The sequence below is a fragment of the Corvus brachyrhynchos genome, unplaced genomic scaffold, assembly GCF_000691975.1.
Source record: "Corvus brachyrhynchos isolate BGI_N302 unplaced genomic scaffold, ASM69197v1 scaffold32, whole genome shotgun sequence".
Classification (NCBI taxonomy): domain Eukaryota; kingdom Metazoa; phylum Chordata; class Aves; order Passeriformes; family Corvidae; genus Corvus; species Corvus brachyrhynchos.
The window spans coordinates 16,471,412-16,493,804 of record NW_008237919.1 but is presented as its reverse complement, the minus strand read 5'-3'; the positions used below and the strand labels follow the sequence as shown (position 1 = coordinate 16,493,804).

At 44.0% G+C, this 22,393-nt stretch overlaps 1 protein-coding gene across 1 annotated transcript in view; it reads right to left on the bottom strand.

The window, feature by feature from the left end:
- Nucleotides 1-8,949: 8,949 nt before the first annotated feature.
- Nucleotides 8,950-22,393, bottom strand: part of WDR4 (WD repeat domain 4) — an 18,861-nt gene continuing 5,417 nt past the window's right edge. The window contains exons 6-11 of the mRNA XM_017733102.1: nucleotides 21,153-21,213; nucleotides 20,037-20,135; nucleotides 15,039-15,103; nucleotides 14,109-14,292; nucleotides 13,141-13,210; nucleotides 8,950-10,086 (exon numbers count right to left, since the gene is read on the bottom strand). Coding sequence (XP_017588591.1) covers nucleotides 9,905-10,086; nucleotides 13,141-13,210; nucleotides 14,109-14,292; nucleotides 15,039-15,103; nucleotides 20,037-20,135; nucleotides 21,153-21,213 — 661 coding nt within the window. The 3' untranslated portion in view covers nucleotides 8,950-9,904. The remainder of the gene's footprint in view (nucleotides 10,087-13,140; nucleotides 13,211-14,108; nucleotides 14,293-15,038; nucleotides 15,104-20,036; nucleotides 20,136-21,152; nucleotides 21,214-22,393) is intronic.

Here is a 22,393-nt window from a genome sequence, read left to right as displayed (position 1 = left end):
AAGGCAGCATAATAACAAGGACATGTATAAGAGCCTGACATTTCCTCCTGGTACATACTGTTCAAAAAGTCCCAGAAGAATATTAATGATGTCTGTCTTTACACAGGTGAAGGGGAATAATCATTTGAAAGGACACTCTATCTTTGAGGGCTGTTTCATTATCCCTTCACAAAACACACTGAAATCCTTCACATGACACCCACATCACTCTCCCCACTCCCAGCTGCACAACCACTGTTCTAAAGAATTGCCAAGGGAGGATCAAAGAAGAAAATTACACAAAATGTTTAGATTATTTTTTTATCCTCAACGAGTTAGCGGGATGGGGAGGATAATAGCCACTTTTCTCAGTGATTATATGGTGCTGGCAGTAAATTTTGCAACTATCAAAAGCCGCTGATCACTTCAAACACCTCTGCCAGGAATATGAATCCATAAAAAATGTGCATCAGCCATCCAGCCCTGAGTGGTCCCACAGGCACAGCCACCAGAAAGACAAACAAGCCCCTAAAACCACAACACCAGAAATGGACCCAATGCCTGCCCTCTCAGCACTGAGTCTGCCATGAAGCTGTTCCAGTATTTTCTTCCTCCATATCAAGCTGAGATTTAGCAGTTGGCAATTTTACAGTGATCACAGATGCTAGTGAGGGTCTCTGATGTGAATCATCCAAATTGGGTTTGGCTCAAGTTGCAACTTTGACCTCAAATCTTAGCCTAATGTCTCAAATCTAACCACTGCTTCTTCAGCCTAGCTCTAAAACGCTTCCACAGTGCTTACCCACATGGGTACCTGAAACTGTCTCATTGCACTGGGAGCTTCTCAGTTTAAAATTCATCCATCTTTCTCCAGGGACAGCCATGTTCCACCAGGAGACAGATATCTGTCAGGTTAAGGTGGGAATGGGTGTCTCCTTTTCCTAGGAGAAGTTAGAGCAGATGTCATTGATTTTCTTTCCACTTCTAATCCTGCATGTTACTTTCTCTGGAAGAAGGCTTCATACTGTGGTAGTCCCAAATTACTGGGCAGTCTGCAGGTGTTTAGTGAAGCACAGTTTCTGCCTCAAGGAGCTGACCACATAACCCGAAATGGGACATAAATGAATTCCAGTGATGCACTGCATGACCTAGGATGAGTCAGTAGATGATGGTAGCACTGGTGCTGAATGTTCTGCAGGGAGAGCAAACGCCTCCTCCCACCCTCCTCACTGCTCATGCAGGTCCTGCTCGTGAACCCCTGTGTGAACACAGCGCTGGTGCCACCTCTGGTCACCAAGATGGTCTGAGAGACAAGTCAGGACAGTCACAGGGACGCAGAACCCAATCAGTAAAACACTAATTATGCTCCTCCAGAAAGAAGTTGCCAGTGCAAAGCCATTTGCACTATTTTTTAGCTGAAGTTTCTTGCTTGGCTCGTGATGGCCACGGCTCGTTTCTCCTGCTGTAGTTCAGGAATGATTTGCTGATTACACAACTCCTACCCATGGCAGGGTGTGCAGGAACTTATGCAGCTCCTTTACAGACAGACAGAATCCTGCTTGGAAACTCTGCAGAGGGGATCTGCTCACTTCCCAGAGGAGCTTGGCTGAAACCTTGGATCCAGACAGAGTTTCCCTTCCTGCCTTAGATCTCTGCGTTCCCCTGCGTGTTCAGCTCCCCGATGAATTTAAACCAGGATAATTTAGATATGATTCCCTCATGAACTAGTCATTTTATTGGAAGTGGATGAGCTGAGTTGGGAACACCTTGCTCAGCCCAGCTGAGTGCAAAGAGCCCATTGAACTCATGGGCACAAAGCAAAGAGCACTGGGGCAAGACCCAGCTGCCTCTGCCCACCCAGGAAAGGCTTTTCCTTTACGTGGGGATGTGCTTGACTCACCACATGTGATTTCTCTGGAAATCAATGCCTAATGCTGCCTGGGGAGCAGGGCAGAATGTCATCACAGGTCCCACTCACTTTATCACCTCCTGGGTAAGGGCTGGTTAAAGTAGTGCCCAGCACAGGGGTGGTGCAGCCGTGTCTTTTCCAAGAGGAGCTGGCTGTCCTTCCATCAAGGCTAAAAATGGATGGGCAGGGCTCACTAGGGCTAAACCCCTTTTGTTTGGAGGCTTTGAAGGACCTGGCTCAGCCAGAGCAGACGGGGCTGGGTCTGTGTGATGTGTTGCAGGTGGACAGGAGTTTTCTCTGTCCGACACGGAGCCCACCCAGAGTGAGGTGGGTGTGGGCAGCAGCAGTGCAGGTTCTGACAGCTGAGTGCTGCAAACGGGGGTTCCAGGGCAGCAGCAGCTCTGCCAGCAAAGCCCCAGGGCAGGCTGGCTTCTCTGGCATCTGCTTCTGCAAATGTTCTCCATGGCTTAGAGCTGGCCAGCGTGGGATCATCTCTCAGCCTCTGTGACACTACCTGCCCCCCTGCCTCCTGGCCAGGGCAGGAAAACACAGAATCACAGAACAGTTTGAGTCGGAAAGGATCTTAAAACTCATTTTAAAAACCCCACCATGGGCAGGGACACCTTCCACTAGACCAGGTTGCTCCAAATTCTATCCAGCCTGGATTTGGACACTTCCAGGGATGGGGCAGCCACAGCTTCTCTGGGCAACCTGTGCCAGGGCCTCCCCACCCTCACAGTGCCTCACAGTAAAGAATTCCTTCCTAAAACCTAAACTAACCCCTCCCTCTTTCACTTTAAACCCATTATCCCTTGCCCTATCAGTACATGCCCTTTTAAAAAGTTCTGTAAAAATATGGCAAAAGTGAGCTGGAGACACAGCCACACTTCTTTCTCAGGCACAGGCAGCTCCCCCAGCCTGCCAGCTCTCCTGTCTCCATGTGTTTGCCTTTGCCAGGCTCACTCCCACAGACCTGCTGTTACCAAGGGAAGCTGATCAGCAGGGGCAGTGGGTAGGGAGCTCTCTCACTGCCACCCTGTTCCCCAGGGCAGCAGAAAGGACTGAATGTCCGAGTGGTGAAATACCTTCACATCCCTAATATCTCCCACTGAGGGATAAAGGATCAAGGCAGCCATTCCTGCCGTGATCATTGCTCACCAGGTAGTGCCATTTCCTGACCCTTTCTTCAGCTCTTGCAATTTTGATGTGATCTATATTAAAAAAAGAATCCCAGATGGTTTGGGTTGGAAGGGACCTTAAAGACCATCCAGGTCCAACCCCCTGCCATGGGCAGGGACACCTTCCACTATCCCAGGCTGCTCCAAGCCCTGTCCAGCCTGGCCTTGGACACTTCCAGGGATGAGACATCCACAGCTTCTCTGGGCAACCTGTTCCAGTGCCTCAGCACCCTCACAGGGAAGAATTCCTTCCCTGTATCTCCCCATGCACACAGGGTACATGCACCTGCCTCTGCCTGTGGAAAAAAGAGGTGGCATCTCTCACGGAGTGATGAAGGATGAGTGTGGGAATGAGGAGGCCGCTGCAGCTCCTGGGGAGCCCTGTCAGGAGAGCAGCTTCTCTGTTTCTCATCACTGAACCATTTGGTGCAGTCATGGCAGTGACACCTGCGGAGAGAGCCTAGCACTTGTCACTCCTGTCAGTGTGACACACGGTGTCAGAAGCCAGGCTGAGGCAGGAGCACCAGGCATGGTGTCAGAGCACAGGTGGGATGCAGTGAGGGGAATCGGGCAGAGAAGACACATCAGACCAGAGGGAGAGCTGGCTGTAGGGCTCTGATGGCTCACACATCCCTCAGCAGGCACCGGAGCCCCCTTCCCACACCCAGCCAGTGAAGAGAGTGGCTCTTGCTGTGCTGTGTGTTCCCAAAATGGGATGCAGCAAGAACCCCAGCCACAGACTGCACCCCTCAGCCCCTGTGGGAGAAGCCAGGTGCCAGGGCAGGGTGGCACAGGGCAGGCAAGCAACCAGGCAGGGCACTGCCTCTGTGGTGCCAGTAAAGCCACATGTGAGGCCACAGGGCAAGAAGTGACCTGGGAACCTCCTAAGAACCGCAGCAGCTGTCATCAATTCACACACAGATTTCCCCTTTGCTACCTTGATAACGCTGCTGGGTTTCCCAGCAAGCACAGCAAAAAGCTGACAGGGTGAAAAGAACCTCTTGCTTTTTGATTTTGTCAACTCATTCCCAGTGCCTTCCTGAATATACCCACTGCTTATTTACAGGAAATGAACGTGCAGCAGCAGCTTTTCCGTGCTGGTGCCTGACACGTCCCAATGGAGCTGCTGCACCTGACCCAGTGCTGTGAGTGCTCAGGGCTCTCTGCAGCTGCAAAGGTGGAACAGGGAGATGTTCCTCTTTTTATTTTTTCTTTTTGTTGTAGATTGTAGCTGTGCTGGGTTACAAAACTGAAAGAAAACAAGGAGTGGCTGAAAATTCCTCCTGGCTGCACCATGGAGAGGAGAGAAGGGACAGAACCTGACTTAATATGACTGCTTTTGACAAAAATCTTGAAATCTTATTTACGTGGCTTTAGATGGGGGGTTTTGTTTGGTCACTTTGGGTTTTTGGAGAGCTTCTTTGGCTTTTAATGAAGGCAGTGGCAATAGAGGGAAAAGGCTTGAAATTCAATTTTATGATTGTAATGACCAAAGTCCCTGTGCCTCTGTATTGAAACGAGCAGGTAAAAGCTGCTCTTCTCCCTAAAGAAACTCCCATAAGAGATTTCAGGGAAGCTGAGAAGTACCAGCTGATTTATACTGCTCTTCCTAGAAGTTGCCTGACACAGAACAGTTCTGCCTTGTTTACAAAAGAGAACTTCCCAGTAAAGTATTCCAGAAACACAGCACATGTAAATCTTAGAGACAGTGACTAATTACTACAATTTCTTTGAAGATAAGAAGCTCTCACTTTCAAATTGCTGGTTTATTTGCTGAATACTGTTGGCTTTAGATGCAATGATGATTTATTACTTCAGGTAAAACTAATGAACGTAGATAATAATATGAAGTCTTCCACAGGGCAGGAAACAGGAAAAAAAATCAGAGTAATGTTGCTTTTAATTTGTTATAGCTGGTGTGTCACATTCTGCCTTTCTTGAGCTTTGAAATATTAAAATTTGAAATACTAGAAAGCAAAGGAAGCACTGCTATGTAAAATACTGCGATGATAAAGGGGAAAAGTCAATGGAGAAATCCAAGACATCCAGCACTGCAAAAAACTAACCAGAATTTATATGGGATGCTGCCATCTTGACAACATGCTGATGAGAAAATACACTAACACAGCTCTTATTTAAAAGCACAAAACGCTGGTGGGTTGCAGCACAGCTGTAAAGGCAGTGAATCAAGCTGCAAGCCTGAAAACCTGCGCAGATGGAATGCCAAAAATGGATGCTTAATTGTGTTTTCGTGTTGAATACTCTGTTTCATAACTGCCTCCCTCCAACAGTCACTTCAGAAAGGATTAGCAGCAACAGCTACTTGTTTATACTGTATTTTCTTTAACACAAGGCGTGGAAAACTCAAAAGTGCCAACCTGTGCTGCTCCTTGGACTTTTCACAGGATTGAGGTTGTCTCTTTCTCACACGGAGGTTGAGGAGGTGAGGGCCACATGCAGTGTGGTTCTCTTCCCACTGCAAGTGAAGCTTAAGCCAAAGGGTTATATAACAGCAAGATACAACACAGGGAAAGGATCTCCTTACTTTGTGTTAGAAGGAAGCTTGGGTCCATGAATAGTTGGGGATTTTTTGGTTTGGTGTGGGGTTTCTTACATAGATATATTTTTATACATATATATACATTATTCATATATTTTTTTAATATGTGTGTGTATATATATATACACACACATATACATGACTACGTCTGACAGTCCAAATTCAGAATTTCCATGCCAGATAAGACTACTAATTTCTTATTATCCCTATGGGCAACAAGAAGAAATATTATATCCTGCCTGTAGGTGTAAATCTGATAAATCTCAGACAGGTGAATAACTGTTCAAAGCTTTTCCATGGAGAACTGGGCCTTGCTGTTGACAGAAGCAGGGGAGGCTCCATGACTGTGTTCAAGTCCTATTTGCTTCTACCTGTATTTGCTTCATGCTGATTCTCTGGAGTTAATACCTCCACCCAGCTATAAAGAGCTGTTTGAATTCAAAGTTGAATTAAGCAACCAACAGCACCCAACTCCCATTTCCAGTGGGCACTGACTGCAATAAACTTTCCAAAAGCTGTTCAAAGTCAAGGCTGTAAGTGCTGGTTAGGAAATGAGGGGCAGCCACCCTGCTGGGTGTTCAGGTCATGCCCATGGGCACATCTGCCTGTGCAAGCACACCAATTATCTCTATCAATAGAAAAGGAGAGGGGGAAAAAAGAACTTTGGAAGAAGTATTGGTGTGCTGTAGTGGATGATAACCTGTGCAAATACATTAAAAATCAACATTCAATTCTCTTTTCTTTCCAGCCTCTGCATCCACAATTATTGACAAATCCCATTGTGCTTTCCCTCACTACACTCCGAGTCCTCCTTTCACACCATGGCACCAGGACTGACAGCAACAGGGACAACCAGTAAGAGTTAAACCCACAGGGTGTTTCCTCCTCAGATCAAAGCAAAATAGCTCATCAAAGAAAGCTGAAGCAGATTTTGGAGTGTGCTGAAATTGGCAGCAATTTTTTACTAGCCTGGAGATAAAGCAACTACATTGTATTGGGGTCTTTCTTTTTAAAGAATAGAACATTTTTGTTTACAGACATTTTCGTTTATAGAACAAGATTGCTTCCAAAGTTTTGTTAAAAATGCAAGGCCTGTTCCAAAGCATAGTTCTGGGCTGCATTTGATTAGGGTTCCTTCCTGCTGTGACAGATAAAAGGTCACTCTGTTCAACTGTGTGCTGCTGAAGGGGCTTTTGGTGAAATCCCAGCAACAGGGATAGGAAGGATATGCTTTGGTTTGAAATGCTGAGGAAAAGAAACACATTTTCCCCTACCTGCATTTTTAAAAGCTCCTTGGAGTGTCAGTGCTCAGCAGAGAAGTAGGGGAGTTGCACAACCACCACAAAAAGCTCCAGTGCAGCATGGGGTGAACTCATGTGGCCTACAAATATTCTTGGAATGGTTTGAGGGTTTCCAGTCCTGCTGTAAAACTACACCCTTGCCGACCCACCCCCTTTTGCCAGGCACACACACAGGCCTTGGTTCAAGTTCAGAAAAGAAACACAAGCAAGTGACATCAGGTTTAACCACTAGAAGAAAATAGTTCAAATACCAGGGAGAGGAGTGTTGTTTCCCTCTCTGCAGCAGTGGTATCCCCTCCCTTTTAATGATTTGTGTGTGTTTTCCAGTCAGACAAGGCAGACTGGAAAACATCTAAAGGAAGGATTTACACCTTCCAGCAAAGCTTCCTTTCTCTGATCACTTTGCACAGAGCCCTTGAAAGCAATCCACAGGCACACATGGTCTCACAACTGAAGCTCAGGAACTGCTGTGTGCAGAAAAGGAAACTTGAAGTGGAATAGGAAAGGAGAACTTGAAGGAAGAAGAACCAAAAGGCCTGAGCCATCTGCCAGATATCACATCTCATGTCACTCCCACGCACCGCGATCTGTCACGAGTTCAAGTGTTGGAAGAAAATTTGGGTTTCTTCCAGGACAGCAGGCAGGGTGAGGATCACAGGAGTGCCTGCAGCCAGTGGAGATCACTGTCAAGGTCTATCTCTCCTAAGCTGAAGAAAAATACCCTCCAGGAATAGGAATTGCCATGGCAGTCTCTGACCCTTTAGAAGTTTAACAATATTGACATACAGGATCTGCAACCAAGCACTGAAGGCAGTTACCTGTGTCCTCCTCAGATTTTCCTTCAATGAGAAAATGGGGTTTTTTGTGCACATGGACTCCTACCACTCAGCATCAAAGTTGCTGAGGAGAAGGTAGGGTTGGGTAAAAACCTCTGTGGTGAGCAGGAGTGTCACAGGTGACCTGCCCCATCAGCCCTGCACACCCACAGCCTCCTGCATCCTTGGAAGTGTGTTCATGCCTCATCCCTGGAGGCGTTCAGGGCCAGGGTGGATGGGGCTTTTAGCAGAAGGGCTTGGAACTGGATGGTCTTCAAATTCCCTTCCAACCCAAACCATTCTGTAATTCCAAGATGCCCAAATCTGCCCAGGGCCAGGTCAGAGCATCAGAGCAATACTTGCCCAGGCAGCTTGGCTAAAATAATGTTCTGATGACACAAAAAGAACCTGCTTTGAGCTCACACCACCTTCTCAGTATTACCTGGTGACATGCAGAAGTGATTCAGTACAGGCTCCTGCTGCAGATTCAAATTAGTTCAAAAATGTTGGAGTTTGCATTGGATCTGCAAACTTCATCATGGGATGATTTCTTTATCACAGCTAGCAAAACATCTAGTTCAGAACCTTTTCCTCCTGTCCTGTCTGGTTCACAGAGTCTGAATACAAGCCTGTTTCTGGTAGTATTTTACAGAATCTGCACACCAGCAAACTCTACTCCTAAATAAAAGCTACTCTGAGGCTGGAGCTTCCTTAAGTGCTTCCTCAACTCCTTTCCCTAGAGCTCCTCTTCAATTAAATGAACACAACAAGAATTACAAAGTTTTAAAGGCCACCATCACACCACAGGTGCCTCAGTCTCCAAGCCACCACTCCAACCCAATATCAAAGCACTTCAGGTGGCAGCTTCTCATCCTTTCCTGAGGACCACGAAAAATGCTCATCACTAGCGTTGTACCACTGTACTGACTGTTCCAGGTACAGTCCGGAAGGTTTTCACCCCACACATTCCTTCAGAAGACTGAAATTACAGGGTTTTCCCTCACAGCTTCCCATCAGCATGGGATTTAGGGAAACCACCAGGAAATTTCCCTACCTGTTGTTTAGCTCTATTACTGACATTCAGCATCCTTCACGGGAGAAGGGGAGGGTAGAAGCTGTCAGCAAACCAAGCAGCTGGGCCACACATCTGCATTTGAATGCAAAAATTCTACGTGTCCAGACACTCCAGAGAGAACCACTCACAGTGCACAGGTTAAATCTGAGTACTTTTAATGAGCTGTACAGATTTCCACACCTGGTTTTGTGAAGGACATGATATTCCACACGAACATGATACCATCTGGCAGATGAACACATCTTCTGCCCTGTGATGCAGCAACAAGTGGCCCCATAAGGCTCTTACTGACATCTTCTCAAGAAGATGTGTCTCTTGGATAATTACAGTATGGGAAAGTTCTCCATGAAAAAAGCAGGATGCACTCCAAATTCTGCTCTCACATGATTTTCAGACACAGCAGAATCATATTGCAATGGAAGGAGCTTCCAGTAACACAAAGTGGACTGGCACATTTTACTTTTACTTTGCAGTAAACAAAATTAACTTTTGCACTTCTTCCTATAGAAATATCCCGTAAGTAAGACATAATGGATTGGAAGCCAGGCAAAATCCCAACCATATGAACGGAAGTTAAAGGATAAAAACAGAGAAGGGAAAGTCTCAGTTAAAACATCTCATATCCAGCAAGAATTTTTTCTACATTCCCCTCCCCATACCCAGGTACACTTAGTTACATTAACTAACAAACTTTTTAAAAAGTTTAAAAAAACCCCCCAAACAACCCAAACCAAAAGTAATCAAAAATAAAGTTGCATCCACTTTAATCAGTGTGTCTCCACCTGAAGAAGAAAGTCTGAACACAGCAGGCAAAAAGAAAATCCCGTTTCAAGGAAAACACCATCTCCAATATTCATGTAACATGCATCAGAGATTCCCAGGACTGAACTAACACTGTATTCTGCTGGAAAGTTTAGGTATGTTGTAAATGCATTATTTGCTGCAAACATGATATTGTCACATCAGCCTGCCTGAAAACCTGAATAAAATTTTAAACCAGTCCTTTTGCATAATTCATTTCATATGTAAAAAGTCCACAGTTGGATCACTTTCTTTCCTCAAGGCAAAGGTCACAAGCTCACAGCAGTCATAGTGATGGCTCTTCAGTCTTCATCTTCTTTTTTGCCTGTCCATTGGAACCACGCTGCAGATCCTGCCTTTTCTTTTTCTGCTGCTGTAACCTCTCCTCCTTCCTCTGCAGGTACTCGTCCATGTTATCAAAGGAGGCCTTGTAGAGGTTGCTGTAGTAGCTCTCTGCACCAACAGAACCTGCAGGTGGGCAAAGCAAGAACACAGGTGTTAATTCCATTAGAGGTCTCATCAATTACTTCCGGGAGTGTCATTTTAGACGGTGGAATTCCAATTCATTTACTGTGGTCCTATCCACTGTATCAGCCTTCCAAAGTACCTCAAGGGGCTTCAAGAGAGCTGGACAAGGATTTTCACCCAGGCATGTAGTGACAGGACAAGGGGGGATGGCCTTAAGCTGAAGGAGGGCAGATTTAGATTAAAAATTGGGAAAAATTTCTTTACTTTGAGGGTGGTGAGGCCCTGGCACAGGCTGCCCAGAGAGGCTGTGGACTCCCCATCCCTGGAAGTGTTCAAGGTCAGGTTGGACAGGGCTCTGAATAACCTGGGATAGTGGAAGGTGTCCCTGGCCATGGCAGGGGGGTGGAATGAGATCATCTTTAATGTCCCTTCCAACCCAAACCACTCTGTGATTAAATATCAACATTTACACTGTGTAAGCCTGATTTGTGTTGGCAAGCAGCTGTTCAGCATTCACCAGCCAGGCACAGCCTCCATTTTTAGGCTAAAAAATTCATACAGAATCAAGCACCTGACATTGAAGCAAAGAGAGGACACAGCTCTCCTCACACAGTGGACAATTGCAGACTTCAGGGCTTCTGGTTTTGAACCACTGGAGTTGTTCCCTGGGACCCAAACACTACAAAGGGAGTTGCCACCTAACTGTGCTTAGCTGGCTTTTCTCCTAAAGTATTAACTTACAAGAAGGCCAAAGGTTTAGACTTCAAATAGTCATGTTCTACAGCACACAGAGATTCCTAAGCATTTGCTCCAATGGCTTTGTTACACCTTCTGTGAATTCAGTGTAATATTGCTCACATCCCCTCCAAGGCTGGAGGTTTAGATGAGCTTAGCAGGGAACTGCTATCCAAAAATCCCCAATCAGACTGTTTATGTAGGGAATACAAAATTAGACCAGCTGGCTAAGGCCATATTTCTAAAAAAATTGTTGGAATGGCACTTGACAAAGCCAATTATCTCCCATTCTCCACTTTTCCCACTGAACAAAACTCACAATCTTTAAAGGACAAATGAAGAGAAATCCAGCACCTGCTAAGGTTTGGTTCTGAAGCTAAGTGTGCTACTCCACAGAAACACACATACAGCATCCCCCTGTTTCTTGGTAGAAAATGCAGCTTTTCCTTGCTCAGCAAAGCACAGATTTTTACTTTTAGTGTTGCACTCAGTAAGAGTTTTACTGGCCCTTGGCCCTGGGAGAAATTGGGTGCTGCTGGTTTGAACATCCATGCTACTCTTTCCTTCATCAGTCTGCACTAAATCTTCCTCTTTAATTTTTCTAGGATGAGTTATAGCACAATGTCAAACTGTTCAATGTGTACAGGGGAGAATGGCTTCAAAATGGAAGAGACTAGGTTTAGACTCAGTATTGGAAGAAACTATTGAGAGGGTGGTGAGCTACTAGAGAAGCTGTGGCTGCCCCATCCCTGGAAGTGTCCAAGGCCAGGTTGGACGGGGCTCTGACCAACCTGAACTAGTGGAAGGTGTCTCTGCCCATGGCAGGGGGTTGGGATTGGATTGTCTTTAAGGTTCCTTTCAACCCAAACCATTCTAGGGTTCTGTGATACTTCCAGATTGACCACTGAATCTTAAATCCTACAGAAACCTCAAACAGGTGAGAAAAGTCTATAAAAGGACAATATGCAGGGATTAGGACTGGATTCAAACAATGTAATGATCACTTGTTTCACAAAATGTAACTACCTTTGAAGCACTCATTATGCACTGGAATAAGTGCTTATCAAGTGAGCCTCCACTTACTAATTAACAATAATGAACCCTGTCACGTGAGCTGTGCTCCCTTCCCAGCTGCAGATGAGCCAGTGACTGCGTTTCACACTCATTTGTTCCACGGGCTAATTATGCCCAGAACCTCTCCCCCTGCCTGCTCTCTTTACTTCTCTGTGCTCATTTTCACTCAGACCTCATCCTCCTAATTATCCACCTGGCTGTAACTCTCAAGACTGCAACATCTCCATGCAAACATCTCCTTTCCAAAGGAGCACCTGACTTGCAAAGACTGCACCACCTTAATTACAACTTAATGACCAACTTAATGACAGCTACATGCTAAACCACCCAATACCAGATATTAAGGAGACTTTACACCAGACTGAACATTTCTGCAGCTCTCATCTTTACATATGGCCACCATGAATAGACCAGAAGACTGGTGAGAACTGTAACACATTTTTTTAAGGAAGATTCCCAGTCTCCCAGCAAAGCACAGGAGAGAAATTTCTATTAATGAAGTTTCAATATATAATTCAGATTTTAGCACATGCCACAACTCTTCTCTACCCTGCAGCCACCACTGCTTTAATTTCAGCTTCTAAGTAAAGCTGGGTGTTTTTTAAAACACAAAAAATCCTGGGAACATAGGGTGCTTCTGAACAAGTAAGCCAGGCATTATTTTTCTGACAGAGACTGGGAGTGGGGCAGGAAGCAAGAACAAAATGAGCCAGCCCTGACACTAACCAATGTCATCTGTTGTCCCATCCAGGCTCACACCTTCCAGCCACACCACGCTCCACATCATCTGCCCTGCCAAGGTGGACCCAAGCAGCCCATCTTTACAGCAGAGCTGCTCCTCCCATGGCTGTTCCATCCTGTTTCCACTACATCTGTGACAAAGTCTCACACCCAGGCAGGAGACAAGACAACAAACACCAGTATCTGATACCACAGCAGCAAGACAGACTCCAGCAGCTCTGCCAGAGGGTGTTTGGATACATCCCTGTGATAAGGTGGCTATGGCAAAGTTATAAGGCTGCAATTCAGCTCTAAATACCTACATCGTTCTTTGATAACAGTGCCCCAAACACACTTCATTATCTGCACTGACTTCCACACCAGACAGTGTGATGAAACTGAGCAAACAAAGATTGAGTGACTTCAACAGCCAGCTGAACTGACGTGAACTCCAATCTTGTTCCTAAATCTTATGCTTCAGCTGTAAAATCTGCATTCCCATAACCTTTAGGCCAAATTTCTCACCTTCAAATACTGTCCAGTTGTCTTGAATATATTTTGACATCTTCTGTAATCCTCTGTCATCAGTTACAGCCTGGGAAAAGAAGGAATGCTGCATGTCATTTTGGGATTAATAGACAATTTTGTGTTTCACAGCATGCTGAAAAATGCAACAGCTCTCAGAAGAGTGCAGTGAAACAGAGCAAGTGTAAAACCTCCATGATCTCTCCCAGGCTCCTTTTTTCAAGAGCTGTTTTTGAAACCCGGCCTGAGGTCTCAAGTTCTGCTAGGAAAGCTTTGCCATTTGAACAAAAAAGGAATTGATTCCCACTTACTAATCTGTGAGGAAAAGAAATATCCCAGGAAACACGTTAAGGTCAAAGAACATACTCAGAAGTTTCATTTAAAACCACTTCACAACCAGACCATAATTAGCTGGGGACTTACAAGGATAACAGATGAGTTTGCAGTTGTTTAATAGGCAATAAAAGAGAACTTGATAGCACATACCCCAAATTTGATTCCCTGTACTCAGTGAAAATGAAGTAACTCGCTTAAGCTCCCAAAATGCCTTGTCCTGCAAAGGATCCCTCAGAGGCAAGCACAAGGAAAGCTGTGTGGAAAGCATTCCTGAGCAAACCCAAAGGGATTTTGTTGGTTTGTGGTTTGGTTTTTTTTTAAATCATCAAGTGTAGCCCACAGAAAGCTCAGGCAATGGTTTAAAGTACTGAGTGCTGACAAGCACGCTGATCCTGCTGTGCCAGATGGCAGCTTTAGCTGAGAACAAACAGACTGGTGGTGTTCACAACAACCTCTTGACACCTTTGCATTACACACAGGTGAGAAGAATGAGATGTGTATCTATGGCTTTTATCCATCTCAAGGCAGAGAGAAAGCTGCCTTTTAGCTTTCATGGAACAGCAAACTCCACTTCTGCTGTGGCCTCAAGACATCACCAAACAACTCAGGATTTTTCAGCATTAAAAAAGTACCTTCCACTGTCCATCACATGCTCTGTACAAAAGAAGAGGAGCTTCCTTGTCTTCCTGCAAAATCCACAGAGCTCCTGTTTCCTCAAATGCAATGTCCCAACCTCTGTGTTTCAGAGAGACTTGCTGTTTGTAAACCAGCTGCTGGGCAGTGGCATCGAGCTGAAAGATGTAGACTGTGGGAATACTTTTGAGAGGAAAAACTTAATTACCATTATTACCAAATCCACCTACAGCCATCACTTGTACAGCAAACTACAGACACCCACTCTAATTCCAAACTGAGCCAAAGCAAAGTGGTTAGAATAAGCACTTCAAATACAGTTTGCTTACATGACCTGAGTCAGAAGCTGTAAATACCCAACATGTCAAATGGCTTTTCAAGCATTATGTGAAAGAAAAAGCAGTCAGTGCTGCCTTCTCTTTAAAAGAAAGGGTAGTAAAGGGAATTTCATAAGGAATACTAAGGACTTAAAATATGAGGAGTGTTACATTGTGGCACATTGGCCTACAGGGCTGAAAAAGAAAGGGTAGTAAAGGGAATTTCATAAGGATTACTAAGGACTTAAAATATGAAGTGTTGCATTGTGGCACATTGGCCTACAGGGCTGCACTTGAAGGAATATACAGCTGAGCACCAGCCAAAATAAAACATCCCCTAGCTCTTGTACCTCCCAGCCTCGTGTTTCCTCCACTGAGGGAAAGGCATCACAAACTGTACAAAATTACAGTAACCCTTGTACTCCCCTCTGCACTCAGAACAAGTAGAGGACACAGAGGCTCCCTGTGAGGCCACAGGGATTCCTGGACATCTGGAGACCCACAGTACCAAGCACTGCAGGCTCAGGGAAAGCCAGGACAGCCAGCAGGGAAAGATGCTCTTGCCTTTGCAGGAGCTGGGATGATTTTAGGGATTATTCCATCTATTCTTACCTGTCACACAGAATGGCAACATAACCACCTTGACAGCAGTAAGTTATTCTTGACACGGTGTATTTCTATTAGGAATAGAAAAAAAAAAAAACCCCATCCTTCTAAGTTAAGACCATTTATGGGCAGAAAATTCACATTCCATTTCATTAAGAGCCTTTAAAATTTAGCAGGTGTCTTAATTTACAGCAAGTTAAGCAAAATAATTACCTTTAAACTGCAGTCAAGTTTATTTTTGTACCAGTTTTGCTGTTCTATGAAGTTTTCCACACTTTTCCCCTCCACACTGTCCAGAGATCAAATGTAAAGGTTTGAGCGAACTACCATTAGCAGACAAACCAACAGATGAAGGAAAATACACCACCTTCAAACATTTTCTCCTGCAATGCTAATGGCAAAAACATTTGACATTAAGCCTGCTCAGGCAGAATATCACTCCAGCAGCTCAGATATTACAAACACAAGCTATTAGCTGCTGTTCTGTTTGTTAAAAAACGAAGATAGTGATGCATAGCTAATATCCCTAATATCCCTGCTGTGCTGCCTCTGTTTCAACCTGTGCCTGGGTGAAGCCATCCTGCTGCACAGAAAATGTGTTCTGAACAACAAGGAAAGACTGCCTGAGGCCATTTCCCTCATTAAAAAACCCCAACAAAACCAACACAACAACAAAAAAACCCCGCACCACACTCCTAATTTAGAAGTTAAACAGTTTTACCTGGGAGAGAAGCAGCACCTTTGCTGCACAAACCATTCTACTTGAAATATGAAACAACTGATTTGAGGCTCAGTAGGGCCTCAAGAACTTGGGAGGAACAGAGAAACTGCAAAATGATGTCCTGGGGTGCTTTTTCAAAAGTATCTGTTATATAACGTGAAAGGCAAAACTGCAATAGCAAAAGGCTGGTTCTCAAGTGTATTTTATAAGCAGAGACAACACCAACACTGCTGATGACTAAAACCTTCCAAGTAGAGAAGCAGGGAGTTATTTCCTTTAGGGCAGGGAAAATACATCTTTTTGACACTCTGCTGGCAGAATTCTGATTCCTCAAATATTCTTTTTTTTTACCTCCACCTCTTTCTCTAACACAACACTGGTGAGTGGCCAGAACCTCTGGTTCACTAAGTTAGGGTGAATCTGGGAGTAACCAAGGATTTTACCCTTGGAGCTACCAGCTGATGTATAGGCATTGTTGGGTGCTTGTTTCACAGTTTGCACTCCATGTAGGAAAGCAAAACAAGCTGTGCAGCTTCCAAAAAATTCAAGTCAGCAAGTTTAACACCAGAAGCTATTTTGTCAACAGCACATGATGCAACTACTAAGAGATAAACCTAACTGTGGGAAAGAAAATTAATTCATGGTATAAACAGAGCTGAAAACATTTTTTTTTCTCTCCAGCACGAGAAAAACTGTGTGATACGGTTTCATAGGGGGAAGCAAGAACAGCATGCACACACTTTTCACTCATCTCAAACACCTGTTTGGACAGAAAAGGAGCACTTAATAAAAAACATGACCAAAAGGACTGATATGATTCAAAGCTCCTGAGAACACATGGGACTGATCTCCTGCTACTCTGCAGAAATATGAAGTTATTGGTCCCTATTTGGCACTGTGACCCAGGACCCCTGTTTCATACAGACATAAAAGATGGTTCCAAATACCAGGTAGGGTGAGTAGGCTGAACCACAAAGGTTCTCTGTAGCTAATATGTCTAAACGCAGATTCTGCAGGATGGAGCTGCTTACACCACAGCTTTGGAGTAGAACTGACAGCTCCTATTTACTGTAAGCCACAAGTGGGTTCTTCAGACACTTAAAGGAACAAGCCAAGATATATACATATATATTAAAAAAGCTGAAACCTGTGCTATTGATTTCTAATAACAAAGCTCTGCCTCTCTGCCTGTTGCCTGACAAACATGCAGGGAAATGCCCACCTACACAGCCAAGTGCTGTTAGAGAGACAAAGGGTTCTGTGAACTTGAATTAGACAGCAGCTCTCCCCCAACATCACTGGAGGAGGGAGGAGCAGGTTGTTTTGATTTGAACCAAGTTTTAGTCACATCTGGAAAGAGAAAGAAAAATGCATCTTCTTTCCAAGTTCTTTCTTTTCCATGTGTGGGTAAGTTAAAAAATCAGCAAAATGAATGCAAGACCCACAGCATTTTCTTGGTCAAGGACAAGGCTAAGAAATCAGTTAAGGAAGAGCTACAAGAACATTCTGTGATAAACAGATGTTCACTTGGTACTCTCTGAACTTAAGTCGGTGTTTATACAACACTGTTATCAGCCTGCCAACACCTTAAAATTAACTTTTTATGTCATCTGTGAGGTGACCCTATAAAAAATTAATGTACTGGTGCATTGGGGTAGAGTTGTGCAATTCATGTTCTGGACTTTAAACAAGCTTCTGCTGTCAAGAAGATCAGATGAGGTGAAAGCTCTGAAGCAGGAAAATATTTATATAGCACTATGGAATTAGAGAATTACTCCCATTCTAGTGGGAAAATGAACTGAGGATCTGCAAGCCATCAGCTGAAACCAATGCTACACTGCTCAAAACACTCCTACAGTCCCCAAACAGACACATATTCATCATCTGCCAAGCAAAATAAGCCCACATTTTTGTGCTCACATGACCCACCATTACTGATGATTCCATCCTCATTGTGCTTCAAGCTGTGTTTCAAGCGCCAGTGCATTCACACTGGTTATCAATGGTAAAAATTAAATATAACAATAGAAAAAAAAAAAAAGAAAAAGCACTTTTATCCCTATCTGATCCTTGGCTGCAGAGTCATTTGCAGACACTCTGCTTGTTACAAATGTCACTCTGGGTTGTGGAGATGATCTGTGACACACCTGGATGCACAACATGACTAAACACATGTCACCAGACGTCACCTCTGGCATTTCTAGCACTGAGATGCCAGCAGAACAAAAGTCTCCTTTTCCCTGCAGAACACCTGTGAGAGCGAGCAGCATCCAGCATTTCACAGATTCAAGGAACAGGCCACCTTGTGGCTTCCAACACCATCACATGTGGCACTGGATGGAAGAACTGCAAAGCACTGCAGGAATAAGATTTATTATTTAATGGCTGTGCTCTATTTATTAACCCACAGCTTGTGGGCTTTCCCCTTCTGTCTTTGCTTACTCACACTGAGGTAAAGAAGCTAAATGGAGACTCCTCAAGCAAAGGGCATCTCCAAATTCTCCTGAGACTACATCAGCATGAAGAGTATCCTATGGAAGGGATTTTATTAGGAGACAAGGCAAGTATTACTAAACTACATTCAAAAACATTCTAAGAGAGTTGGAGATGTTTTCTTAGATCAGTTCCTACCTGCAGCAACAAGTTTTTTGACATTTGCTAGTTTATCCAATGCTACATTCAAGGTTCATTATATAGTTTAATACTGTTTTTTGATAAACTTCTTTGTAATCAGTGGAATTAGGGTTCAGTAACAGACCAAGCACTGCTAATTTACACACATGCCCTCTTACTAATGCTAAGCCAGTCTAAGCAACAAGCAGCATTTTTAACATTAATCACAGAATCCCCACTTCAGTTAGTTGCTTACTTGTCCTCAGTGATCCTCTAAATCTAGAAGGCAAATTATTTTAGAATAAACCCATTACTCCCTCTAAAACAAATGCTCAAATCCTGCTGTACCCAGAATATCAGAGGATATCAGTTAGATGGGTTTGTGACTTAATTTTGTGCCTCCTGTTTTTCAGTTGTCAAAAACCCCACGAATAGCTTCTGACAGGTATCTGGCTCAGGTGTGCTTTCAAGAAGACTTCCAAGTTCAAGGAGCAGGTTAAATTGTCCATATGGATATTACCCTGAATTCCTGCTAACAGGAACTCTAGGCCAACCCAAGATTTCCACTGTCTAAACTGGAAGTCTGTGATGAAAGTGGCTCCCCAAATGTGGGGAGGTGAAGCAAAGCACACTTCCACTATCGGAACTACAACACAAAGGAGGGAAGGCAGAAGTTTTCAATTCAATTTCTGCCTGGATAAGGATTCCACAGTGGCTTTGCCTCAAGAGCCATGCATGGCTTCCCAGTCACCTGACAACTGGGAGGCAGCTGTGGCCTGCAGGGAAAGAAGTGTTTTTAGAGATTCACATGAAAAAAATCACACGCAGCAGGATGGGTGGTGAGGTGAACTCAAGTAACCCAGCAGATGAGTAGGTGGTTTAATTCCATGCACACAGCAGGGACAAGGACAGTGCTATTTCAAGTGCTATTTCACTGCTAACTGGTCTTATGTCACATTAAATGACAAGGAAAAAACAAAACCAGAGACCAAGCACTACCAGAACGACTGCTCACATCAGGTGAGCATCTCAAATCACAGGAGCACCCCGAACTTGTCTGTGTGAGACCACTGATGTACAGGCTGGAAGTTCAGGAGAGCTCCTGGGGTGTTCAGTTTTCATGTAGGACTCGCACATTTTAATTTTGGTCCAGCTGCAAAAGAACCTAAAATAACAAGCCCAGCATTCTGACTCCACAGGGCAGCACTGCAGGTCACTGGTTAAAAATATTACACAGCTTCTTTTTGCTCAGAAAAATTGCAACTTTAACACTTGAAATTCTGACCATTTTAAAAAATGGGTGAATGTTTAGATCTTCCCAGTGTCACAGGATGTCTTCTGCCTAAGAAACAACACCACCCGTGTTTTTGGAAAAAAAAATTCAAGTGAAGGCTTTGTCCACTGTGCAGAACTTGAATTTGTGAAGAATTAGAACCAGCTTCTTTTGGTCACTGCTTGGCACATTTTAGAAGTCCACACAAAACACACGACTGGATTTCAGGGACTGTCTTCCTTTCCCAAAATCCCAGACTATTGTAACAGTTTTTAGGTCTCACATGAATTCTAAACCCACTGACAGAAGGGAAGCACTTCTAACAAAATGCAACCAACACATTTGGCAGTGTCAAGGATCAGGAGCACAGCAAAAGCACCTGCACACATGGACGTACCTGGTCTGGTTTGGTTGCCTCAGGCCCACAGAGGGTACTTAGCTCACAGCAGTGCATTTCTTCTCCACTTTTATACTCCCAAAGTCTCAGGGTGGAGTCCTGGACAGATGGAAGTGGAAACAAGTCTATTACTACCAGCACTCAGGCAAAGAGAGGCCACTCCTGGCCTTCAGCTAAACCCTGTTTCCCTGAAGAGCTCCTCACAGAAGCTGCTAAACAGTCATTTAGTTAAGACCTCAAAGTGCAGATAAAGCATTTTAATTAACATAATTTCCCCCTGCATTCTAAATTATTCAATCATGCTAATTTTAATTCTCCTTTTGAAGTGGAAATTGGGTAGCTGGAGGAGGGCATTTCAAGCCTGTCTCCAATAGCACAGTCATGCATGTGCTCAGCATTCTAATGGCAATTCTTTCAGCCTGCCCTTCTCTGCCCCCTGCTCTTGTTATCACCCAAATTCTCATTTGATTTAGCAACCTCCTGAAGAGAGGCTAAACACCTCTCTGGAAAAACAAAGCCATCCAAGAACATTTGCTAAGACTGAAATACAGCCATGTGCAGCACTAGAGCTGCTTAAATAATTAGAGGGACAAGAGCCTTAGGGAAGCAAGAGCAGCAGCTGAAACCAAATGCCAGGAGTTACTGTGATTTACACTGTTTGTTTCCTGTGCAGTTTTGGTAGTCTGGGGAACAAAGAATATTGTTTCCCTTCTTTTAGGCCAACTCCATCTCTGTACAGGTGTGGTATGGCAGCAGGATGCCATCAGTTCAAGAAAAGGACTGGGGAGGGAAGGGAGGGAATACTCATTTCTTCAGTTCTCATCCAAGCAGACAACATCTGTGCTCCAAGGAAAGAGTTAATGATAATTTCACCATCCCCAAAGATGGCTTTTACTATCAGCACAGTAAAAGGTTTTTATGTGATCCAACAATAGAATGGCTGAACACTGAAAAGAAAGCAGAGAGAAAAAGGGAAGGAGGAGGAGGGAGGCCATCCTGTAAACCATGAGATTATTCCTAGTATCCCAAGGAAATTGGCCAAAATACTAGAAAAAATAATAAAAGACCCCAAACATACAAAAACCAACACTTTTTTGAAGAAATTGCAATACATACCCCAGAAGCTGACAACAGCAAGTCAGGACAGTTGGGTATAACAAGTATTTTGCTTACAAACCTAAAGGAAAAGCAGTCAAAAGTTGAACTCTCTTGTTTGACACCCTGGTCTTTAAATACACAGTAAGAGAAAACATCAGTTTTAAAAGAGAATCTTAGAATAAACAAACAGATTTTCCACATCAAGATAATTAGGAGGAAGAAAAAAAATGTCATCAGTACTTAGGAAATATGCACTACACAAACTATTGACTTTCTACTTAATGAAGACCTACATTTCCCCATCCGCACTCAGGTAATTCTACTGACTTCCTCCCAACAGAGAACATTGTCATTTAGATCAAAAAGTGCCAGTGGAGACAGATTTACTCAGGTAGCATGCTCCCCTTTCTCAGTTCATGATGCACATTAAAAACATGAATCAACAGATCCTTTAAAATGCAACAGTGATGGCTCAGCCTCCAGAGTGCCACATCTCTCCAGCCACAGTTGGAGATCATTTAAAAGCAATCTTTACAGAATTTTAATGTGGCAGTTTACCAGTGCCTACATTCAGCCAGAAGTTCTGTTTTCCAGAAGGTGGTGATACTGCTTTGTCTTTGGTGAGTAATGAGGACCTGAACTTCTGGGGATCATTATTATCTCAGAGCTCACTAACCTAAAATACAGTGACCTGAGCAGAACATGACCTGAATGGGACACTCTGGTCTTTGGAAACAGGCATAACTTTAAAGCCATAGACTGAAAAAATAAAAGGAAGATATTTGGTCACTGTAATACAAACTTCCAGGACAAAGCAGGCACAATAGATCCAGCAAGAATCACCATGAGCCCCACTGCAAGAAGAAAATCCATGACTGTGAAACAAGACAATTACTGCTTTATGTAACCCTTTTTTATTCATTTCTAACTTAAATATTGAATTTTTGAATATATTCCAATTAAGTTACACTGCTTTTCACTCTGCAACTACTAACAAACACCTTGGATATTTCCAGGGACGAGGCATCCACAACTTCACTGGGCACCCTGTGCCATTGCCTCACACCTTCACAGTAAAGAATTTTTTCCTAATACCTAATCTAAACCTACTCTCTGTCAGTTCAAAGCCATTTCCCCTTGTCCTGTCACTCCATACTCTTGTAAATAGTCTCTCTCCATCCTTCTTGGAGGTTCCCTTCCTTGAATACATTTCATATTGCAGTCTCCAGCACACTGCAGTCTGGTGCCCAAGCAGGAAT